General features: G+C 39.9%; 1 protein-coding gene across 2 annotated transcripts in view; it reads left to right on the top strand.

Annotated features, from left to right (window-relative positions):
* ANXA4 (annexin A4) overlaps nt 1–26,269 on the top strand; it is a 64,430-nt gene that overhangs the window by 30,890 nt on the left and 7,271 nt on the right. For both annotated transcript variants that reach the window (XM_072402812.1, XM_072402811.1), the window contains exons 5-11: nt 2,701–2,814; nt 7,250–7,340; nt 8,925–9,004; nt 11,471–11,527; nt 17,439–17,532; nt 20,899–20,994; nt 24,736–24,794. In XM_072402812.1, coding sequence (XP_072258913.1) covers nt 2,701–2,814; nt 7,250–7,340; nt 8,925–9,004; nt 11,471–11,527; nt 17,439–17,532; nt 20,899–20,994; nt 24,736–24,794 — 591 coding nt within the window. The remainder of the gene's footprint in view (nt 1–2,700; nt 2,815–7,249; nt 7,341–8,924; nt 9,005–11,470; nt 11,528–17,438; nt 17,533–20,898; nt 20,995–24,735; nt 24,795–26,269) is intronic.

Raw genomic sequence — 26,269 nt, 5'->3', positions numbered from 1 at the left:
TGGAAGTTGACCAACTTTCTTAAAGTTCATAAACTGTAACCAGCTCTTCTGCAAGATAAGTAACGTTTCCCCTTTTATCTCTACTGGCCATGTGACAGTGAGTGTTGTTTCCATGCCGAGGTTAACTGAATTCTTGGAAACGGCCTATAGTGAATGAGAATAATGCTTTACTGCTGCGATATATTTGCACTGCAAGGTTTCTAGCTAAGTTCCATGCAGACTGTCAGATATTTTCCAGTGACCGGAGAATGAATGAGTGCCTTGCACACAGTGCTGCTCCGCTCTATTGGGTTGGGAAGATGAGGGGGTAACACCCTGCTGCACTCTCTTCAATAGGAAAGCACAGAGGTCAACCATCAATCATTATTATTTTCTGATAAAGGAAAAACAAAATGTAAAAAATGGGCACAGGCCTTGAGAATGTCAATAATTTCAGCTACACACGTTGGATTTTCGCCAAGAAAAGCACAACCAATTTTTTCCAGTGACCCTTTCTTTGTTTTCGGCAATCATTGACATAGCCTAAGCATGTCAATAACTTAAACTATTTTCAGACGGGTGGTTAGGTGCGGTGAGGTTACTGCTTTTCCACACCCCTGAACTGCACTCTACATGTGGCATCTCATCCATGGTAGGCCATAGAGCAGGGGGTCAAACTCAAATACAAAGAGGGCCGAAATGAAGAACAAAGTAGCGGGCCAACCTTCAAATTTATTAAAGTTTTTCCTTCTTATTAGATATAAAACCTTTTCATATGATAACAAAGAAGTTTTGCTTCACATTCAATCTGGAACAAGCCTGGAACAAGCCTGGAACTGCCGCTGGAACTTCCTTTTCATTGAAATAGTGCCGCTACTACAATTCCCGGCATTGTGTATATAAAACAATTCAATGAGGGGCCACGCATAGGCAGAGAGCCCGCTGATCTATAGATGCGAGTGATGCCAGGAATTGTAGTAGCGGTGCTATTTTAAAGCAGCGGCGGGCCAGCTGCAGTTCGTATTTAGGATTCCTTTGGGGGCAAGAAAAAGGATGCTGGGAGCCAGATTAAAGTTTGACACCCCTGCCATAGATTAAATGGGGGCAACAGTAAGCGGTTCAGTACTGCCCTCTGCTGTCCGTTACAGAATGTTCAAATGCTGGTTCTTTAGGTGCGGACAGCCCAGAATCTGGCAAGGTTCCTGTTAGTGTGAACCACCTGAGAACCTCCGATTGTGCCACCAGTGTAAATATAGTATGAGAACTAAGTAATACAGCTTTTTTGATATCTATGCAGCTAGCGTATATTTGGAATTTGATTCTGTATCAACGCCTTTTATTATTCCCTTCAATTTTGCAGCTTGAACATGTGTTGATATGAGCTGTTTTGAGGGGGCCGTATTGAAGGGGCAGCATGATAATAAAGGTGTCTATGTTCTGCTCCTTCACTGCCCAATACAGCAGGGGGGCAAGATGGTAACTTGAAAAATTAAATAAATAAAATTAAAAATAACTAAAAAAAAAATATGCTTACTGTTAGTCTTACTTAAGGACTGTAAGGTAAATAACTGTTTCAGGAAAAGTCAGCACCAGCGGCTTCTGTATTTCTTGCACTACAGGAATCCTTTAGAAGCAAATTCCTTTGTCTATCTTTACATTGCAGATTTTATTTCTGCACTTTTTATCCTTTATCCATCATGAACCTTTCCACCCCATGTGTCAGATATGTTGTTTGAATAAATGTGAATGTCATGTTGATACTTGTTGCGTCCAGTGTCAGTGACATGAAACCGATGCCATGATAGACGCCAGACAAAGACACCATGCGTGTCTCCTGTATTGCTCTGCTGTGACATAAATCAAATACGACTGTTGTTATTTACTGCAGAATGCATTCCTGAAGCTTCCAGAGGGATTTCTTCTATTTTGACCTGATCATTTTTATTTCCCAAGAACCATTGAACATTTTTCTTTCTTGACTTAAATTACCAGTCATATAAATTATAACAGACCAATAGAGCTACAGCCAGGGACATGCTGGGAGGTTCTTTTTACAAATTTTTGCCCCTCCATTTGCATTAGTATGTAGTGGCTGGTTCCCCCTTCACCTTAAGAGCATGCAAGTGGGACATCTGCTTCCATAAACTAATTTCACTTGAAAAGACTTGTGCAGAAATACATTGGGCCTAATTTATTAAGGCAACTATCATGGGGAGAATCTGGGTGATCCAGCAAATCCAGGATGGATCTGGTCCAGGATTGGAAATAGTGCCAGGTAATAGTAAAGAAACCCATTCCAGGTTTGCTGGATCACTCGGGTTCTTCCATGATAGTCTATCATCTCCCGTCCTGAAGAGCTTTAATAAATCGGACTCATTATGTAGCTGGGCAGGACCATTCATATTGGTTGTCCTTACAGATGGCCCTATAGATACTCCATTGATTTTGACCAATGTGCATATATAACATAAAAATAATATAAAGTACATAAGTCAAAGTCAATGAGTATCTATGGCAATCCAAAAGGACAACCCATATGAGTAGTCTTGCCAGTACTGCAATGATGTGTTATTGGACGGTGGAAGAATGGGAAGATTTCCATACAATACATATGTTTGTTAAGGCTCAGTCTCAACTGGTGGCCAACAGGATGTCTTCAATCATTTTGTCTGCCCATCAAATGAAAATAATTGATTTTCTTTTGTGCTCATTACCTTTTAGGATTTGGAAGATGACCTGAAATCTGAACTGACAGGAAACTTTGAAAAAGTGATTCTTGGTTTGATAACTTCATCAATTCAATATGATGTGCAAGAACTGAAGAAAGCAATGAAGGTATAATACCGGACAGAACAACTTGCTCTGAGCCTTATATACTATTCTGAAGTAGACTCTGTGCATGTATTTATGTATGTAGGTGTAAAGGTCCTGGTCCACCCCCACTGCTTGCCAGTTCCCACAATATAGCTCTGCAATCTTTGCCTATAGCAAGCCCCTGCTCAGCCTCGGTAGGCTAGTTGCATTTTCCCAGCACGCATTTGCCCCAGGACTTGAGTACTCAAGCGATGGTGTTGAGGAAGGACTTATCGAGGACCAGGAGCCCACAGTTAATGCAGTACAAATGAACCCAACAGAGGTGGGTCCAGAATACAGAGCCAAAGGTCATACTTAGTTAACCTAAGTATTCCAAATAAGTTCATCATGGTATCTAGGGGAAAAAAGGAAGTAGAATTGGGGTCACAGGCAAATGTCGGCCCAGGCAGCATACAATCACAGGGTAAGCAACGTTAAATCTAAAGAATAAATACTCCAGCAGCCGGTCAGCCCAGATTAACAGGCCACTAGGGACTGGGAGCAGAAAGACTAAAAACTTCTATCAGACAATAGCAGGGCAGAATGGAGCCAGGGACTAATCTGCTCCTAAAATCCCTTTCAGCTGTGCACAGTCAGAGAGTGCTGGGGATGCTGAAAAAGTATATCGCAGGCTGCACAGCTAAAGGGAAGCAAAGGATGCTGCTCTTTCCTTGCCCTCCTTGCTTCCAGGGACACTGCCAGACATAATAAACAGGGAGTGACCTTGCAATGGTGCACAGTGCAGGATTACTTGCCAGATAATCATCTCCTAGGCTGTATGTATGAGTAGATATAGTCCATTTGGACACCTAAGGTAAAGAATAGTTGAGAACCCAAGAAGTCAAGAGAGACCGGACACTAAGCAACCCTGAATAATGACAAACCTAACTTAGACTGCCTATCCCTCCTACAAAAAAGGCATATTCAGAGCTGTGAAGGTGGCTACATAACATGGAAACATAAATTCTGCATTCCGTATTGAATACCTGCAGATAAAGCAGAAGCTAACTACTACTGCTATAAAAGCAAATGTAAAGTTACATCAGATATCTAATTATCATTTCAATACAGATTATTTTAGAAACATTTGTAATAAATATCTTCTCCATTGGGTAGAGGAAAGGGGGGCTTGGCACCACCAGGGAAGGGGTGGTGGGCATTGCTCGGGGTTCCTTGTTTTGGGCATCCAGTTGGGTATAAATAATCCCGCCACTTGTAGTTATAGTAATTATAAGGGACTCAATTTATAATAATTAATAGAAAATGCACCTAAACATACAATTTTATATTGAGTCTATTTTATGTGTCGATATTTAATGTATCCTCTATATTTTCTATCTTGCCTGTGATAGCATTAATATGCATCCTGCATTAATGCTAATTCATAGTATGTATAAACTTTTCCAAAAGCAAAAGATAATTACATGATTATTAAAAATGTATCACGCTGTAGGCATAATTAAACTATAAATAGCCATTCCTAGGGATGTGCCGTTCATTCCAATTAACTCCGGGAAATAAAGTCTAGTCTGTTGATTTTATTAGTGATGAGGAACCACTTAATGGTACTTATCTCCGTAAATGTGAGTCCATGGAAGAGCGGGTATAGCAGACAAGGTAAATGGTGTCATAAACAGATGTAGCATGGGGCATATTTATGAAAATATTAGCTGTGTTTATAAGGTTAATCGTCAGAAGCTGAAAATGAGCAAACGGGTGAATCAAGAAAACGGGTGAACCTTTGGTAAGCGTTGACATAGATGAAGGGGAGTTTGATGCCTTTATAATCATTTGGTTGGTTCAAATTGGTGATTGTTGAGGAGACAAGTGAATGTTGTATGTATTCTGCAGTTCTGATGTGTTCAGGTCATGGGAATTGTTTAGGAAAGGAGCACGTTTTAGCAAATGGCATGCTTTATAGATCTGCTAAATGATTTAATTCAAGTTTTCTCAATCCGAGACCTGTGGAGTCCCAAGGTTTCTTCAGAGGTTGTTACAGGTTTCTCGGGAAATTAGCAATTTGAGCCTCTTGGGTCAGTTTACCTGACACTTTTGGGCTATCTGTAAGGGTGATATTCTTCCAATTGGCCACCAGTCAATAATATAGTAATATAAGAAGGGGTTCCCTAAGACCTGAAAATTATTTCAAGGGGGTTCCCTATGTTAATAAGGTTGAGAAACACTGATTTAATTAGTGGGTCTGACCACCAGTGAGTTGACCCAACAGATTTTTCTCCAGCTGGAGCTAATGGTTTATTGAAAATTGTGAAATGGCAAACAATGAAACCTGCCTCCTCCAAATGTATTTTGTTCCTGTAGATCTGACTGCATTAATTACATGAAAGTCAAGAACTGATTGTATCATGGAGCTTTTGATATGATAATCTGCTGAAAAACAACATCTTGTCCTTCACTATATTGGTGGAAGAGACATACATAATGGAAGAATTGAAAAGAAGCAATGACAAATTCATTTAGCTTTCCTTTGTAAGCCCCCTTCTGACAGTCAAGGCAGAAATGTTCAGTAAACAAAAAAAAAAAACTATACCGTGAACCAGTCCAAGGTTATTCTGCTAAATTAAAAACATAAATATATCAAAAATCTATGTGAAAAGCAACACCAGGCACACGTAATAAATGGTCCCCGTGCAAGACCAATTTTATGGACGCAGCACGCAACTTCTGGCCAAGTATATTTATTTTCACTGCAGATAGAGAGAGATGGATACTGAAAATAAATATAGATAAAGAGTAGTCCTTTGGGGGAAAAAACTTTAATTGTCCGTATAGTAAGTGGGGCCATACAGAAAGGGAGTCAAAAGTAAATGGGAGATGGGATGCATAAAGTCAAAGCCATGCAAACAGAAGGTTTGTAAGCTAAAACAAGCATTTAGACCTCCATATAACAGAAATATAATCCGATTCCTTATAATGGAGTAGAAATACCGCTAAATTGTTGGTTAATATCACTAATAGTTATCACTAAGATCAATGGTGGTCAACTTTCTTGGTATAGGGGCTTTAAATGCGGCCCTTTAAAATATACAGGTAGTCCCCGGGTTACATACGAGATAGGGACTGTAGGTTTGTTCTTAAGTTGAATTTGTATGGAAGTCGAATCAGGTACATTATTTTAATAAATACAATAAGAAAAGATGTTTGTCTCAACATATTATTAGGCAACATGGTGTCAGTTACTGTATAAAATCCTCACTGTGAGTTAATCAAAAATAAAGCAAAAAAAAAAACTTTATGGAGCCAAAACATTCATTAACTTCTGGGGCAAGCTGTGCTTTAACAACTTCAGAGTTTGTCTTGGCCATTAAAGATTTACAAGATGATACAGATCAGCTCAGCTCGTAAGATCACAGGTACACGAGGGAAGCACCGTTCCTGTCTAGGAGTCATCCATATGTCGAATATCCTTAACTCGGGGACTACCTGTATTATTAATATGCCACACATCATTTGCAGTGAATGTAGTGCTATAAGTAGGTTATTGGAGACAACAGACTGGCAACAGGAGAAAGTAAAATACTACAGGATTACTACAAGATATGATCAGAGACTACAGATATACTGTGCTAGAAGCGATGGTCGTGAAAAGGGGAGATGGTCGGTGAGTGTAGACGCAGAAAGGGGGGGGATGGTCTGGGAGTGTAGACATGTAAAGGGGGTTTTTTTTCGGGGAGTATGGACGCCAAAAGGGGGGAAACGGTTGGGGAGTGTGGATGCGGAAAGGCGGGATGGTTGGGGAGTGTGGATGGGGAAGGTTGGAAGGGTTGAGGAGTGTGGATGGGGAAGGTTGGAAGGGTTGAGGAGTGTGGACGCAGAAAGGAGAGATGGGCCAGGGATAGCGCGGAAAAGGGAAGATGGGCCGGGTACAGCGCGAACACGGAAAGAGGAGATAGGCCGGGGGGAGCATGGACGCGGAAAGGGAAGAGCATATATGCTTCAAGAGACTGCTAATGATCACTGGTATTACAGGCTTTAAGGAAACACAGACTATAGTCTGCAAGGACCTTAAAAACACTCTCTAGGGCCCAAAAGTTGGACATCAGGCCATTAGATTAAATTGTACTAAGCAGTGCAAAAGAAAAATGAGGACAAGATAAAAATGCCATTGCATATGTGGGATTTATTTATTTGGTGAGATATTTATTTAGAGCCACGAAATCTGCCATCGTTAACCTCCCCCTAAATTTTTGAGGGGCATGTATACAGACATTTCTATGATTTTCTAATCTCTTCTTGTTCTGGGTCACAGCCAGCCGACCAACATTTCCAAATGGGGGGTCAGCAATGGCGGCCTCTTATTCTTCCCAAGACAGCTTTACATGGACAGACAATGCTGAAATATATAAACATTTTTTTCAAGCCAGAAGCTAATTAAATGTGTTGCTTTCTTTCACTGTAGGGTGCAGGAACTGATGAAGGCTGTCTGATTGAAATCCTGGCTTCTCGTTCAACAGAAGAGATCCGCAACATCAATGGAACCTATAAACTGAGTATGTTCTAGATGCTATAACCACAGATTTTCAGTGCACAATGTTATTTAAATACTTAATTTTAGTTTATGGGATTTGGTTTGTAGAACATTTTTATTACCCAGCTGGCTGAACAATTTTGCACCAGATGGAAAAATAATTTTATCTGACCCATATAAAGCTATAATAGTTCAAGGTTATTTTCTTTGTATACATTATCATGAAGATGCAACGTGGCATCTTAACCTTGGGTGCAAGAAGACCTGCCCCTGGTACTTGCCCCATATGAACAAATTACATACTAGGAAACAATATTTTATTAAATACACACTCTTAAAGTTTACAAATAGAGCTTGTTCAGAAAAAAGGAGAAAAGCTATTCCGGTAAGGCTCGCAACGGTTGGTACCCTGGCCACCCCAAATGCTATTCTGGTTCTTAGTTAACCAGCATTTGATTATTTAATGGCCTTCATCACTGCCCTGCTCCCACTACCACCCCATTCATCCATAAACCTTCTCACTCATGGACATGGTTCACAGGTGTTTGCCTAATGGCCAAAGTAAGATGATGCCAAACCTGTAAAAGGATGATAACATGGTGATCATGAGGATGGGGAAAATCTGGACCTCACGTCACTGGAGAAGAGCAGATTCAAAGGTCCGTGTCAAAGGTCCGTGTGCCATATTAAGCCAGTATGCTGTGCACATTGGCACATTATGACAATTGCTGGCTGCGCCCACTATGGTTTAAGTTCTAGCAGGTGGTCTCTTGCAATAATGTACACATATGGCATCCAAGTCTCTTCTTTAAGTTCATCTCTCTCACACCAACCTTTAATACATGCTGTCATAGCAAATTCTCCTCAGGCTACATACTTACAGTGCCAATATGTAAGTGATATGTTGCTAAAGGTGCATGCTTGTTGGACCATGGTGAAGCAAATGGAGAAAAATGGTGGAGTACATGGAGAAGTTGGGCAGTAAGGCATTATGCATACAGCTGAGTGAAAATCCGTCTTGGCTCAGTTTACTCTTATACCACAAAATAGATGACCATTGGTGGAAACTTATTTTATACAACTATATTAAGCGACGGGGGTCCAACCATTGTCAGCCAGCATTCCTTGAAAGGTTTCCTTGAGCTGTGACTGATTCAACCCCCATCTGATGGTGCCCACATAATAACGTCTTTATTGCAGAGCCACCAATATGACATGATATTTTCTTTAATCCGTATAGGTGGATAGACCACACTTGTTGAAGGTGCAATCTTTTCCTTAATACCCAATACGGAGGGTTCTTCTCCCTGATCCCTAATCAACTATTTTATCAGGGGTTCTCTTGACTTCAAATTCAATGCTTCTCTATGGTAAAAAAGTTGATAAAGGTCATTGTAGTCCATCTGCCACCACAAAGCCTACCAGGAGTTCATCATCTAGGTCAGCAGTCTACACTCTATGCCACCATTCTGACCGATAGCATTTTCTGCACTGATCACCCCTTTTTTTAAAACAACTCAAAGAAAAAGTTTTTTTGTAATTTTTGTTTTATGTGTTTGGCTGGCTTTGTAAGTTATCTTACACTTTTTTTCCTTTTTTCTTGCAGAATATGGCAAGTCTCTGGAGGACGATATTTGTTCAGACACTTCTTTCATGTTCCAGAGGGTTCTGGTATCTCTGGCTGCCGTAAGTTCCCGTTGGCTAGGAAGTCTGTACATCATAGAGGCTCTACAATCAAAGCTTTGCTTTATACTTTTATTTTCAGAGGAATGAAGCATATCCCAGACCATCTTTGCATTCAGCAAACAAATCCCATATATGAATTTACAGCGTAAAGGCGGCTTAGTTTCCAGAGCTGAAATTATTCATACATATAGTCTGACAACTCTGAGCAATGCAAATAGAGCATAAAAATGGAACAGAATTTAATGAGGGTATAAAAATATCAAATATTTCCGAAATGTAGCCAGCTAAAGTTTTATGGGAAACTTTTTCTGTATGGGCCCATGCATGCTGTGCTAGCAGTAGAATAGGAATCTTATAGCATAAAATGCATTTTAAAGAGAAATTCAATTCCTTCCAATATCTGGTCACCTCCATGATTTTGGTAATTTTAAAGAAATTATAACTAGGTGTAATGGTGCCCAAGTTTTGCAAATGGTTCTGTATTTGATGAGCAGCAATAACTACTGATGTGGTAGGATAAAAGGGGTCAGGATGTGCATAAAAGCCCAACTAAACCCAAATTTAAACGAGTTAAATTCAAGAGAAAAATAAACCATGCATAGGAAGAGAATACCTGTTTTATAGACCAAATGTGCTTGCAGACTCCATAACAGTTATTTCCTTTTAGTAAGAGGGTCAGTTATTATTATCTTGTATTTATATAGCACCAACATACTATGCAGCACTGTACAAAGTCAGTAGTCATTTCACTAGCTGTCCCTCAGATGGGCTCACAATCTAATATCCCTACCATAGTCATATGTCAATAATATAGTCTAAGGCCAATTTGTGAGGGAAATCAACTTGTTTAACTGCATGTTTTTGGGATGTGGGATGAATCCGGGGTACCCAGAAAAAAAACACACAAAAGCAGGGAGAACCTGCAAGCTACTTGCAAATAGAGTCCTGGCCAAGATTCCATCCTGTTATCTAGTGCTGCAAAGGCCAGAGTACTAACCTCTGAACCAACTGTGCTGCTCACCAATTAGATGTGACACGCAAAAATAGGAAGCAAATTACATGCAAGACTAGGTTTCCTTGCGTGAAGGAGGGCTGGACTGGGATTCACATAAATATTAGTCAATTAACATGGCACTAAAAGGCAGGAGAGGTCCTGGCAAAAACGATGGGGGGGGGGGTTTACATTTGTAGATTTTCCAGACATAAAACTTCTACATAGCATGGGGTCCCAGGTTCGAATCTCATCAGGGAAACTATCTGCATGGAGTTTGCAGGTGCTCCCCGTGTTTTTGTGGGTTTCCTCCAGGTACTCCGGTTTTCTCCCACATTGCAAAAACATGCAGTTAGGTTAATTGGTTAGCCCACAAAATTGCCCTTAGACTGTGGTAATGACATATGACTATGGTAGGGACATTAGATTGTGAGCTTCTCTGAGAGACAGCTAGTACATGACTATGGACTTTGTACAGCGCTGCATAATATATGTCGGCACTATATAAATACTGTGTAGTAATAATAATGTTTGCTTGGAGAATTTTTCTTTTTCCATTTTGGGTTTAGAAGATATCTTTAGATCTACTAGTTGTGTTGATTTACATACTTGGATGCTGGAGTGATCGGGCTTAGTAAAGTCTACTTGATCTGTAATGCTCAGATGTTTCATTTTATTTTTTTTAATTCCATATATCACTGTAGTAATCTATGCACCCCAATGTAATGTGTATGCATTAGCACAGGGTATCCATTTAAAAGAACTTTGCAAAGACATTCCAAAGCTCATCATGCATGTTGTGCTCCGTGAAGCACGTTCGCTCAAGGTGCATTGGGGTATATACATTATATATAACACATATTTAACATGTTTTAGTGCTATAATGTGCACATATCGGTCATTCCCCAAAGAACAGGTTCCCTAATGCCCAAATATTATTTTAAGGGTTCCCCCATGTTAAAAAAAAAATAAATAAATGAGAAATACTGTGCTAGAATCTCATCCAAACACTGCCTATGGCAAGTATAGGAAAAAGTGGAACTTTTCTTGATCTTTTTAACATGAGGGAATCCTTAAAATAACTTTTGGGTGTTAGGGAACCACGGCTTTAATTTCTTAATCCACAGCTCACAGTATATTAGTGTGGTGGTCAGTGGGAAGAATTCCTCTTACATTGCTGGCCATTGGGAAGAATGTCACCGATAGCCAAAAAGATTATTGGTGTCACTTAAACTGACCTCCGAGGTACAAACTGCTCAATGCTCAAGGAACCCCTGGAGGAACCTTGGTTAGGACTCGCTGCTCTATACTAATCCAATACTAAGTTGTATTGTTGTAACTTGGTGTCTTGGCGGAGTTCAAAGCGAGGTCAATGCATGACACTCATGGGCTGTACGAGTACGATATAGGACAAAGTGATATAGAACAATATATGAAAACGTTAAAGCAATCTAAATTGTTTTCTTTCCCTGCAGGGAGGAAGAGACCAAAGTGACAAAGTGGATGAAGCGTTAGCCAAACAGGATGCAAAGGTAATTTTTTTCGGCGGATTCATTTGAGCTTTTCATAATAAACCGATAAGCCTCTGATCATTCTCCAAAATAATTTCATTTTTCTCCTTTTTATTTTTGTTACGTTTTCTTCTCTTTGCACCCCACTGGCATTTTTCTTTTCTCTTCCAGTACAATCGTCCCTAAAAGACAAATTAAGGGATTATGATTAAACAACTTCAAATGAAAGGATTGGTATACCGGTTTTCTATATACTTATTGAGGTTTATGCCAGCCTTTAGTCACAGATCTCTCAAGTATATTCCTAGGAACATAGAAATCTATCAAGGGAAGGGGAGATGATACAGTTTGCAGGAATATACATTTTAGTCCCCCAAAAAGTCAATTATATAAATGCCAAACAATGAAAATTTGGATAATTCTAATATATAAAGCACAAACTACATATAAATATAAAAATGTTATTTTAATTAGGGTAAGTGCATGTTGGATCTCTTAAGTTATTTAACTTAATATTTTGATTGTGCCTAACCCTGGTTTGTATAGGTATATAAATTAAAGACAGAAAAGATACGGTTTTTGGCTCAAATATTGAAATTATAATTGGTAATACAAATTTTGTGTGGAACTTGTTGTCGAATTTTTTTATATTATACAAATATTTTTCAATATTTGTGTCGAAAACCCTGTCTTTTCTGTCTTTTTTTTAGACTTCATTCATTGGTATACAGTGGATGCGCTTTGTTGTTTTTATATTGAAAGGAATTAACTCCAATGTTTAAAAATGTATTAATAAAATTTAATTTTTTCCATTTATGGGAAACTCAAACTGTAATTGAGCAGATCAGAGCTGACTCTTGCACACACAGCAGTTTTTACATTTTTGTTACAAGACTTTAACTTTGTAATTGGGTAAGATAACAAAGCAATACATTTTAGAACAAACAAGTCTTTCTTTTCTGGCACAAAATGTATATATTTCAATGCAATCCATAGGCAAGACATTTTGTTCTGTGTTATTAAACTCAAATTTGTGCTACTGCAGCAGCTGGAAAGATTTTACAAACTGTTTTGCTCTTTTTCAATGCAACACCAATAATAATAAAAAGAAAAAAAAATGAAAAATAAGTGCTTTAAAATATCAGATCCTTAACGTGAGAAATCTGACTTAGGATTTCCTTTAAAATTAAAGGATTAAAAATTTGTACATTTTTTCTTAATTTTTTTTTTGCAGAAGAGGCATGCTTGGTCTCTTCTTTAATGGTGGATTCCTAATTTCCTGTCTATAATCTCCTCTGCATTGCACACTGGGTTGGACATGCGCAGCATATTGCATGGTTTGGACACATGTATGGGCAGAAGTTTATTTATTGCACCACGGCCAATCATGACTTGCAAAGTCCTGAACCTTGCTTTGTGGATGTTCCGTCACTGGAGGTTAGGGGAATATATTTCTGCTTTAATGCTCCTTTAGGCAGGTCGCTTCTTTTCTGTAGAATCCAGCAAAGTTTATTTACACAACAGAGATTCTGCACTCCTTCCAGTGGCTGCCCATGAAATGGAAGCTCTGTGTGCACAATTTATGGTCACAGATAAGGAATGGTCTTAAAATGTGTTGAGAGATATCTGACCAAAGAATAAATACGATGATATAACCATTGGAACACAACTGGTTCCAATAATCAAGATGGCAGCAAAGCTGAATTGTAAAGTTGTAGACAATGCAAGCTGGATGTACTGCATGGAAGGGTAAATGTGTTGTTTACATATACAATATATTGCCTGTTTTTAGTTGAAATTATAGGTGGAAATCATTACTGATGTATTCATCATGATACAAGTAAACTCGGGAAGAATTGGTGTTTTCCAGTCTGGTGTTCATTCACCTTGGGGAACCAATAGACCTCATACTATTGGCACACCAGCGGGTTCTCGTTCATACTAATTCACATTGAGCCGTGGGGAAACACTGGAAAAACATTTGTATAGAGCAGTGCTTCTCAAGCTTTTTTTACATGGAGGAACCCTGGAAATAACTTTCAGTACTTCAGAGAACCCCTTCTATAATTATTATATCCACAGATCACAGTACATTAGTGTGGTGGTCAGTGGGAAGAATTCCCCTTACATTGCCGCCCATTGGGAAGAATGTCACCCTTACAGATATCCAAAAAGATCATTGGTGTCACTTATACTGACCTGAGAGGTACAAACTGCTCATTGCTCAAAGAACTCCGAGCAACCTCTGGAGGAACCCTGGTTGGCAAACACTAATTAAGTATATAACGATCTGAAAGTCTTTGGTAGCAGGGAGTAAAGGAATCATCAGCCTCCACAATGTTACAGATAGTCAAAAAGATCATTGGCGTCACTTACCTGACCTGAGAGGCACAGAAATTACTCAAGGAAACCCCAGGAACCTCAGGAGGAATCCTGGCTGAAATACCCCTTTATAGAATATGATCATGGTCATAGAATTGTGAAGAAGCATGGATTTCACTTTCTAGCGCTCATTTATAATACTTTACAAAGCTCTCCCTTAAAATGCCATTTTGTAAGCCATTGATCACTTTATCTTATGTTCACTTTGTGAAATGAACACTTCAGAAATACAGGATCTGCACAGATAATTCTGAGCCGTCTGCGGTTCTATGGAAGACATTTGAAGTGTTTGAGAAGACAGCGTGATTCAGCCTTTTGTTTTCCACAAAACTTTGAAACCTCCCTGTCTTTCCTGGCTGAGTTTCTCTTCATTGTTTTTTATGCTTTTTCACATCACCGACACCTGCTGAGTTTTCCCAGGCACAAAACATTGAGCTGGTATTTTATTTTTTTGAGCGAGCGATCCCGCTTCTCCGTTTCAGTTTCATCCAACGTTTTGTGTTTTTGTGGCTTTTAACACTTCAGATGAAATCCTGAGCTGGTTACAAATTTTGTCTCCTTTCAAAAGTGGCTTATTATATTGTCAGCCGGCAAGAAATCTATTTGTTAGATTTATTTTTTTTGTTTTCTTTAATGGGAACCCGTAGATTTTACAGCGACGGGTGAAATGGATGCTTTGACAGACGTATGTTTGAATTGAACTGTTTGGAAGGGAGAGATTTTAGAACGTTTGTTTTATGCTGGTAAAAGCTACATTTTAACCTTGTTCCCCTTCTAATACTTAATCAAGATCACGTTGTTCTAAATTTGTTCTCGTTTGCAAACCTTTTGTCACATTTACCTCTTCCTTGCTAAAGTGCAGACACCCCTCCCCTGTGCATGTGGACAGTTCTGACTCGGTGTGCCTGCTCTTCTAAGTTTTATCAGTTTCGCCCATCCCCCCGGGCGATCAGGAAATAGCCTCTTAATCATCTCTGGCTATTTAGCTGGCTCAGACACACTTTGTGCTATATGTCTCCACTAGTGCCGAGCCCCCTGGCTATGCTGAGCACTTCCTGTGCACCTGCTTGTTAGTTAATTCACTGCTTTCCCTGTCCAGCTCTTTTGTTGTTCCCTTGTTGCTTCCCAGCCAACTTTTTTGTGCCGTCCTAGTGTTCCTGTCTGTCTGTGGATATCCCTGAGACACCTGTGCCTCCTACCAGTATGTCTTCCATTGTCTCCTATTTTCCCTGTGTCCGTAGTGCTCCCTTTGTCAACGCCACCGTTTTCCTGGATCCCTGCATTTGACCCCAGTCTTGTGACCTGACCTCTCTGGCTTGCTGCCTGCCCTGACCCCGGCCTTTCTTGATGCTTCTGCTTAGTGCTCTGGTACCATCTATCATCCTGCCCACCCTGGTGTGCCCAAGGACCGCAACCTGGCAGTAACCAGCAGGGCAACATCCTCACCACTAGAGGCTCTGGGGAAGACCTGGTTACTGCTTGGACTCTGCAACATGGCTCTTCTCAGGGCTCACATCATTTTTGTGCAAGCCATAGCGCCCCCTAGTGGCACTGTCTCCCCAGTCATGACACCTCTAAACTTACGCTGTCTGGCCAGAAAAAATCTACTGAACTAAAGTCCTATTCTTCATGTTAAGAGTTAATAAAAGAGCAACAAGCATGCAATCATACACAAGGATTATATTTTTTAAACCTACCCTTTGAAGAATTGTTTCTTTGTACCAGCAGCTCTACATTTCTCATGATTCCTTGCATTTTATATCATCAATGGAAGTGTTTAAACTTATAGGGCCTGATTTATTAAAGCTCTCAAACTCTGTAGAGGATATACTTTTAACACTGAAGCTGGGTAATCCAGCAAACCTGGAATGGATTCCTTAAAAGTAATTTGCTATTTGTTAGCAAATTTTTCAGTCCTAGACCAGACCCATTTCAGGTTTGCTGGATCACCCAGGCACAGATGAAAGTATATCCTCTCCAATCTTGAAGAGCTGTAATAAATCGGGTCCCTAGTCGCAGCTCTCTATGGCATAATGGGGTGGCGACAAAGTAAGGCTTTCTAAACGGCGCATGAATTGTAGCCATAGGCAATAAGGATATGAGGTTCCCTGCAAAAGATAGAAGGGATTTAAGGGGGCTTATTGAACACACATTGTTATATCAACACTGGGAACTATCATTGGGGCTTCCTATTATAAAACAGGGAATTAGATATTCCCCCCAAACATGCTTCCAGGTTCTTGTGTTTCAAAGACTGTAATTGATTTCCAACACGGAATGTCAGATTATCTGTTCTATAAACAAAGCCCTAAATTGAACCCCTTTTTTTCCGTTGTTTATCCAGTTCTGAGATTTATATAATTTAGCTACACAGCACAACCCTGCTTTGCAAGGAAGGAGACCTTTATTTGTTTCTGCTGCAATTAGGTAACTCTCCCATGTGTTGTATTCAATCTATTCTGTAAATGGCAGAAGAAGAACTCATTTCTCTAATCTGTGTGTACTTTCTTAGCATTGCAGCACCATAGACCGGACCCTTCCCCTGCGCCCCCCTTTCCCAGTATGAGCTCAGTTGTGCAAAAGGCAGATGCCAAGTGTTTATCCAGCTTGTATGTAAACATTTTTATATATATATATATATATATATATATATATATATGTGATTTGTTATTATCCAGTAATTATATAGCGCCAACATATTATGTGGGGCTGTACAGGGTTCATAGTCCTGTCACTAGCTGTCCCTCAAAGGGGCTCACAATCTAATGTCCCTACCATAGTCATATGTCTTTATAACAGTCTAAGGGCAATTTGGGGCGAAGCCAATTAACCTAACTGCATGTTTTTGGGATGTGGGAGGAAACCGGAGTACCCGGAGGAAACCCACACAAACACGGGGAGAACCTGCCAACTCCATGCAGATAGAGCCCTGGCTGAGATATAGATATATATATATATATATATATATATATATATAAAGATATTCTGAAAAGTGTCCTTTTTTTTGTCTTCTCTGAGTTTATCCTTATAAACTGCTCCAAACCCAAAATAAAATTGGCACGTACAGATACCCCAGTGTGGCCTCCAGGAAAGTTTTACTATTGTTAGATAGCTATGCTGTATCAAAGGAAAATGTTTGTGTAACTTACCATTTATTCCTGAGGAAGTGGTATTTCCGTACTGCGAAACGTGTTGAAAAGTGATAGTGCTCCGCCTACTCTTTTGAAATACTATCTTTGAGGACCACTTATGGCAATGTGTACAGACTTACATTCTTGTATTATTTGATTTTTGGCGGTAGCATGCAAAGATGTTTCCAATTATATATTGGTTTAAATATATTTTGTGTTCTAATGGTTGATTTGTAAATAAAGGAAATTGCATTTGATTGACCCAATGCTGTAAAAAGTCAGTTTTCACTGGCAGAATTTGTTCTGTTTAATTTCCCCCGGTCTTGTTTTGTGGATTTCTTACTCATTCTTATTCTGTACGGTAATCCCACATCTATGAAGGTTTTTTGGTAGAATAATTATTACAATTGTCATTTCAGGACCTTTATGAAGCTGGTGAGAAAAAGTGGGGGACTGACGAAGTGAAGTTTCTGACCATTCTTTGCACAAGAAACAGAAAGCATTTACTGAAAGGTAATTTAGTCTGATGATCTGTTATTTCTCCTCTGCTACAAAATGTATGGATCGCATTGCATGGATTGTGGAAGTTCCATGGATAGGGAAGACTTGCCATGCAAACGGCTATAAAAAGCTGCCCGGGGTTCCTAATTCATAATCATTCCATCCAAATCTACAGAGAGGGTTTTGGCTTCAGACATTGGCTGCATTTAATATGAACACTGTATAGTAATCCAAAGCAGGGCAATGAAATACAATTATGTCTGTTCATGAACTCTTTCAATTAATTAAATGAAAAGGATGAATGAATCAAAAATGATTAATAATTAGGATGGCATGTATGGTTGATAATTGTGCAGAATGTTAGAATGATGGTAAACTTATTGGGCAAAACTTTATTTCTTTTTGTTGTAGATTGGTTATAGAAAAAACAGTGATAGGAGTTTTATGTTGCAGGAAACGTAAAACTTTATATGTTCACATTTAATGGTTACAATAATACATTATAACAGGATTTTTTTTGCCTTCCTCTGGATCATCTATGTCTATAGGGTTTATTTCCCTAATGGTTGAGCTAGATGGACTTTTTCCAACCTAATTGTGTAACTATGCTACTATATATATTATATAAATATCTACTATACATATTCATGAAACTCCTGTGAATATATCAGTAATCCAGGTCTTACTCCTTTTCACACTTAAAGAAGATAATTTAAGAGCAGACAAGAATGTCTTGGTCAAAGGAAAAGTCTCGTGTTCCAAAGCTTTTGCCTAGTGGCTTCTTCAGGGGTGAAGTGAGAACACAATATAATATAAGGAACAAGCTCTAGGGACTAGATTGCAGCTGATGATAGTTAGGTTTGTAGGATAAATTGGAGGAGGAATCCAGGACTTGACATTGATTATGGATTTTTTAGACGATGGTGTGTTGGTAGAGTTCACAAGGGGAATCTGGAAAGAGTCCATATACAGGTTAGTCCTTATGAAGAAATAGGAGGAAGTAGGTGACAGAAGAACGATATATCCACAAGGCGAAACGTTTCGGGTCCTAAAACCTTTCATGTGAACAAGTCATACTTGTCAGCTTATTTCATAAATTCTCTTCATTAGGTCTAAAAGGAAAAATTTGTTCAGTGGGACCTGTGGATTATTGATATATTCACACGATTTTTGTGAATATATGTGTTATTGTAACCACTAAACTTGAATTTATAGAATTTTATTTTCTTGCCACATGAAACCCCTACTAGTGTTTTCATAACGATTTTCCTACCAAGGTGGTGGCAAAATTTAACATTATCAGAAAGAACCATATCTATCCCAACCCTACCTCTTTTTGTTGTATATTGGTTAACTGCTGTAATAAACCTGTAATTTGTGTCCTGATCAAAATTTCTGTCTGACATAATGGAAATAGTGCTGATCAATGATTAAACAGGTGAATGACATACTTTTGATTAAGCAATTGACATGCAATTGATTAAAAGGATCATTATCAGTTGTATTATAGATAAAAATTAACATAGAGAGACAGTGTATGTCTGGCATTTGATTTATTTTACTCATGCTGTCTTTATCACACTAGGACAGCCTTTCTGGAGCTTTTTAACATGGGTTGGGATCTCTTGAAAAAAACCTTCAGGTCATCCGGGAACCCCTCCTATAATTACTATACCCACATTTTACAGTATATTAGTGTGGTGGGCAATTGGAAGATTGGCTATAGAGAGAATATCACTCTTACAGATTTCGAAAAATTGGTGTCACCTAAACTGACCCGAGAGGTCCAAGTTGCTCATTGCTCAAGGAACCCGCAGGAACCCTGCACAGAATACAGAGGAACGTCTTGGGTAGCAGATGCATAGGGGGTATGAGGGAATCATCAGCTTCCACATTTAATGGAATGGCTAAACACACTGATATCCTTTGTGACCTCAGTTACAAAAAGAGCTGAATCTGTCAAGGTTCACGAAGTCTGGAAATGAGGACTTGGGATACCATCAGGGAACATAGTTTACACATTCACTTGAGTTTATCTTACAATCAATTTTGGTAATTTGGCGAACACTTGCTGGTGATCCTCAAAAATCCTTCTTCATCACATCCACCAACCAGACTCTAGAAAGTTGCATTTTTGATACAGCAAGGAGCCAAATTGACTGCTTTACTGTCTGTCTTTTTTTTAATTCTCTTTTAAACATCTCTATAGTTTTACTTCTAAGGAGGGGCTGTCATGTTGGAGATGGGGGGGCACGTCTGTGCAAAAACCAAGTTATAAGGTCAAAGGAATGGCCCGCAGAGCTCAGCGACAGAACTATTGTAATGCATAGATCTGAGGAAGGCTACAAAAATGATTGCTGCACTGAAAGTTTGGAAGAGCAAAGTGGCCTCCGTAGATTGTCCTAACCAGGACAAGAGCAATCAAGGGAGAAGGTCCTTAGAGAGGTGACCAAGAATCTAATGGTCACTCCGACTCATCTCCAGAGATCCTCTGTGGAGGGCGGACTAGGTTCCAGAAGGACAACCATAACTGCTGCCCTCCACCAATTTGGTCTTTATGGCAGAGTAGCTAGACGGGGGTCGGCTGCAAAATACATGAGATTGGTTTGGGTAGAAGTCCTATAACCTAGAGGTTTTTGCAAAAACTTGCATCAATGATCCTAATATACATAAAACAGCTGATTCCTAAACTGATCTGACTGGCAAAGCCCCAGCCCTGCACACCTTTTCGGCCCATAGCTTTGATGGGCCCTCATTTGCCCATTGGAATGTGCAAGAGAGCCATGAATGGCTGGACAACCTTTGGCATTATCAGATTTTCTTTGAAATCTGTGTTTGGAAAGCTTGCAAGTGTGGACACCTAGATATATGCTACCTCTTTAAAGTATTCCTCCGGTACAGAAGAGCTGGGCATATTTGTGCCTTTGCCCGTAAAATTGTTTTCCATTCCTATTGCAGTAACGGGCACCGGAAGTAAGTGAAAATCTTTGACATACTGACGTGAGTTGTAACATTTGCACACTATCCAAAATGATCTCTTTAGCTGGAACTGGGCTTCTAAATGGGGTGATGATCAAAGAGTTTTACCGGCATGGTGTGATGGCACCTTGTGATGACAGCAATTTACAAATCTTCCTGCACTCAACATAAACCTATATTTTATTTTTCAACATGTTCGTTTTATTCGGCCTGAATGTAAGATATTCTGATATAACATTTCACTTTTGTCAAACAAATGCTACATTTAGTTGATGTGATTTCTGCCATTACCCGCTTTACCTCCACGCTGTTTTGAGGAATCTATCCCTGCCCATGTTCTTTGAAGTATACCGTGTGAGCACAGCTTGAGCTTGGCCTTTTCTTCTCTTCCTTTTACAGTTTTCGAGGAGTATAAAAAGATTTCCAAAAAAGATATTGAGGCCAGTATAAAATCTGAGATGTCTGGACACTTTGAAGATGCTCTCCTGGCCATTGGTAGGTGTTTTGTGATCTTATTGTTCTCTTTTTGCTTGTTCAAATGGAAGCTTCATTCGATGGAAAGGCTACCATCTAAGTTAGTGTTTCTTGAACCCATGTACTGTATAATTACTATATCCACAGCTCACAGTATATTAGCTTGGTGGTCAGTGGGAATAATTCCTCTTGCATTGCCCGCCATTGTGAAGAATTTCATCCTTACAGATAGCCAAAAAGATCATTAGTATCTGTTAAACTGACTTGAGGGGCTCAAACTGCTCATTGCTCAAGGAAACCCCTAGAAACCCTTGGAGGAACACTGGTTAAAAAACAGTGATCTAGGTGCTCAAGAAAATGCATTTCAGTCCATTACAGGTGTGCATGGCTGCCATTGCGATGGGGGACAAGGGGGACTTCTCTACCAGTCCATAATCTAAAGAGCTCAATTTTGCAGTGCTGGAACTTATAGTGGGGGGGCATGAAATGTACCTAGCATGGAGCCCAGAACTATCCATTTGTGTCCCAGAAGGGGTGTGTTTTTGAAGTATTTAAACCAATCACATGTTCTGTTTTCTTTTTATATTGTTTTTACAGGCAATTTGACTTTGGGTGGAAAGGGGCTTTCGATAGAGAGGACATTTTAGAATTTATTTTAATGGAAAGATCCCTCTAAGGAGTCCCTGCCACTAAAAAAAATAGCTTTTCTTAATTTCTGTGCCATCAAATTCCTATGTTGGAAATTCATAGTTGTTAAACAATGATCGGATATAGAAATCCTGTAGTGTCAGATATTGCTGTCCCCTGCTGCGGTTTTCCCCAACATCTCCATGTCGGTTTGCACACAATGGTGAAATAGGGGTCAGTGGAAGGAACCACAGTGAGCAGCAAGGGGGTCAGACATACCCAATGACACAATGAGAAATAAGTTGCATGTGGAAGATTTTGCAGCGAGACTTCAGCAGTGCATGCAGTGAGACTTCAGCAGTGCATGCAGTGAGATGGGTAAGTATGGAATGATGTCTTTGCAGAAATGGCTTTTCGTGTGTGAAAGACAAATGCAATGGAATGTGAAGGAAACAAATGGAATCTATTGCAGTTTACCAGTCCTTGAATATGGTGGCTGCAATGGCATTCTTTTCACAGTTTGGGAAGGGTTAAAACCCCTGGCCAGTTATCTGTGCTCTCTATGTCCCATTTCAAGATCTTTCTTCCCTGTCCTATAGAACACAGAGTACAAAAGAAACGGAGAGACAATCTCACCTTAGATCATTGGCGTTGGACTAGACATTCCTATTGAAAGGCTTCACCTTCTGTCATTGTTCTGTTTTAGATATTCTCTCATTTTCTGAATGGACAGAATGAATCTTTACAGTGTGAACATGACTGCCAGAGCTTCCTACCTCTTCAATCCAAAACTAAAGAGAATGTGCTTAAGGCATTTGCTGCATTTATCAGAACACCTTATAATAAAGCAAAGCAGTTTCTGTAAAATCAAGTACAGTTATTTCTGATCTCCGGACAGCCGTCCCCGACACCTTTTTTATAAAAATTATAAGCAGTTATTCTGCCACAACCAAACTCATGCACAAATTGAATTTTGAATTTCCGTGCATTGCCATTCCTGATGTTTTTATGTGTTCATATTAAAAAGCCCCACTTGTGATGTAGTGAGAGATGGCCTACTGTGGTACCATCAGCCTGATGTATTAGGAAAGATCGCATCTATGGGTTTTATATACCGAAAACCTGCAATTTGCAGATTAGCTGCCTCCCTACTAGAACAGATATAAGCAAAAGTCATCTGGTTTTATTTGTATCCACCTGGAAATTTTGAATGTGCCTCTATAAATGGCGTATATATAAAACCCCCTTTACTGTGAACAACTATTAATCATTGAATGAGAAGCCCAATATGTAAGCAGAGAAAAGTCCCATGAGAAAAAATCGACTTTCAATGTCATATTGATTGGCTTATTTATCACATTGTGAAGATAATGGTGTCACCCGGTGCATATAAATCTGCTTGTCTCCATTCTACACATTATCTATATGATGAAATGTCTACCTTACGTTCGGCTAAGATGCTCTCTATATCTGTAATAGGAGAAGTGTTGGTTTCCCGTAATTGGGACGCACCACAAAAGATTTTATTAAGCAGAGCACATGGTAGGTCACAGGCTGCATTTGATCTCTATTGGGTTCTGGCACATTTATTTAGATGCGGCATGTCCTCAAATGATGTTTGAACTGTAGGCAAATCATATCAAATGCTGTTTTTTTGCCAACCAGTTGCATGCATTTGCACATTAATAACTATTCAATGCAAATATGCTTCATATTCAAATGTGACTGTTGCTTAAGAGCAAATTAGTAGAATTTGTGAAGCATGCCTTCGGATACTTGGGCAAAGATCACATGGGTGGTTGACAACTTCATAGTGGTTAATAGTTATCATGTGTGGTGTTTTGCAAGAAAACTACTTGCTAAAGCCTATGGGCTAACTCCAATGAATTAATGTCAATGCCTTATTCCTTGCTGCTCCCAGGTGCTTGGCATTAGAAAGTGAGCACCAGAGTAGGGTGAGATGAAAAGATTTGTAAAGCCCCGGTCCAGCACCAGTACTCGCCAGATGCTAGTCCCCAAAATCTAACACCGTACTCCTCTCCTAAAGCATGGACCCGCTCAGTCTCGGGAGACTAGTTGTGCCATCTCAGCATATGGTTGCCCCCCAGGACTTTTATGCACAAGGGATGGTATCCGGGAAAGGGTAGAAGAGAGCCAGGAGCCTGCAGATAATGCAGTACAAAGGCAAATTTAGAATATTAAGCCATGCACAGGTAGTCGGTCCACCAGATGAGTTATCCAAAGGAAAGTACAAAAGCAGAGTGGGTGACAGGCAAAGGGTCGGTCCAGGCGGTATTCAATTGCAGAATAGGAAACTGTAAATCTTACAAATAAACACACCAGCAGCAGGTCAAACCAACCTAACACTACAACGAGCAACTGGGGACTGGGAGGTAATAAAGTCCCAGCAGCCAATGGCCGTACAGGATTGTGATCAGGACCTACTCTGCTCATTAGCCCTAGGACAACTCCAAATCGCCTTCAGCTGCGGTCAGTCTCAGATCAGGGGATGCCGAGAGACCATTCACAGCTAAAGGGAAACCGGTGGTGCTGCAGATTGCAGCCCAGAGGACTGACGGCTATTTTCTTGAAATCCCCTGCTGCTGTAAGCAACGAGGTTGAAGAGAATAAACCGGGGGCTCTGACCTGCGGTGGCTTACTGCGCGGGATTGAAGGACAGATAATTGTCTCCTAACAGTATTGGCGTGAAGTCAAGAAAATGCGCTGAAACAATCCAGTAAGAAGTAGCGGTGAGGTTTTGGTTCTCTAGCCAACTGTTGCAAAAGACCATCTGCTGTCCTTCAGAACACTTTCAACCACTTTGCCACTGCTTGGGTTGGAAATTATTCCTATTCATGCCTTTGGAAGTGGTTGAGCAGCGGACAGCATTGAGAAATTGCATGGAGTTTCTAAAATACCCGAACACAACCACACTGCCATCAAACATCTCTAGAAAAGGAGCGTTACCACTTTAAATCATATCAATGATATTCAGGTGGTTCAGAATTGGTGAATCACAATGGCCACTCGTCTGAACATAGCCTTATCTTTGGTGTCTCTTCTTTCATTAAGGTTTTTCTTTTGTTTGTTTGTTTTTTATTGGATTTCATTGTATTGATTTTTTTTTTCTTACAGTGAAATGTGCAAAGAGCAGGCCCGGTTACTTTGCCGAGAGATTGTATAAATCCATGAAGGTGAGTCGTCCGCTGCTCAATTAAATCTTTTATTGCCTTTTACATCCATGAGCAAATTCAATACAGAGAGCAAAGCCGCCATCTCCAGAGGTTCCAGGCTAGAAAATGTCTGCCTAGAATTTACACTGAAAGCTCCTCAGGTTATTTCTATTCTTATAATTGCCAATCCCGATCCACAGAAAAGGATTGTAATCAGAATTTGGAACGCTATCAATGCGATCCGATGTGTGTTTAGTAAATGAATACCGCTTATTCTTCATTAGGGAGTTCTTGTACCATGTCTGCTTTTTGTTTTTCTTATATTGGGTTTTTTGTTTGTCAAGATGACTTTTTTGTAGTTTTGCTGCCTCTTCTACTAAACAGATTTTACTTTAATTGTTATCATTGGAGCCACCTTAGATTGTCTGCATTTATCTATTTTCCCTTTTTCTGCTGCTGCAATATTCCTGGCTACCTGTTACTTGCTAACGTTTCATGCAGTTTGAGTTTATTGCCCAAAGTTTAAGTTTAAGTGGAACTTAAAGTAGAAATTAAATATGAAAATTGCATTCCAGGAGGTTTTTTATTGTAAAATGGACAGTCTTGTGCAATAGAATAAGCTTACCTGGCTGTTTGCAAATCTATCTATAATGTGCAGGTAGAGCTCAGTGTACTATGCCAGCGGGCAGCAGGGTGGCTCAGCCTTTGCAGCCTTAGCAGCGCTAGGTCCTGGGTTCGAATCCCACCCAGAACACTATCTGCATGGAGTTTGCAGGTTCTCCCTGTGTCTGTGTGGGTTTCCTCCAGTTTCCTCCCACATCCCAAAAACTTGCAGTTAAGTTAATTGGCTTCCCCCTAAAATTGACCTTAGACTACATTAACCACATATGACTATAGTAGGGACATTAGATTGTGAGCTCCTTTGAGGGACAGTTAGTGACACGACTATGAACTTTGTACAGCGCTGCATAATATGATGGAGCTATATAAATACTGTATAATAATAATAATATGCCAGCATGCTGACTGCTGGGAATAAATTAATTCTGGCCCGCAAACATTGGGGCTCTGGTATTCGAAGACTCAAACTCAGAAGAAGACCAAGGGAAGATGCCCCTGCTGGGGCTGGGGCAAGGAGAGGTACCTGCAACCCTTGGTTTCAGCATGGTGCAGCATATATCCTCCTTCTATATGACAATGCCTAGGTCTAGCAGCCAATTACTAGGCTCAAGCACTGTTACACTGCTGGTGGGAGCGACGGCACAACTCTCGGGGTCACCGACACATCACTTTGCAGAGACAATTGTCGCTTTTGCAAGGTTACAGTATCCCTTTAAAGCTCACACAGCTTTGCCCCCCCCCGCACACCTAGCTTGGAGACTTTTTATTGGGTGGGGGCAATATTAAAAATACACTGTCGGCTCCCTACCATACAACACCATAGTAAAGGTAAAGAGACCAATGTACTCGTGTCTCTCTCTCTCCTGCTCTCTCTC

The sequence above is a fragment of the Pyxicephalus adspersus genome, chromosome 2 (genome assembly GCF_032062135.1).
Source record: "Pyxicephalus adspersus chromosome 2, UCB_Pads_2.0, whole genome shotgun sequence".
Lineage (NCBI taxonomy): Eukaryota > Metazoa > Chordata > Amphibia > Anura > Pyxicephalidae > Pyxicephalus > Pyxicephalus adspersus.
The sequence above is the reverse complement of the archived record's forward strand: the minus strand, read 5'-3'. Positions and strand labels throughout refer to the sequence as shown.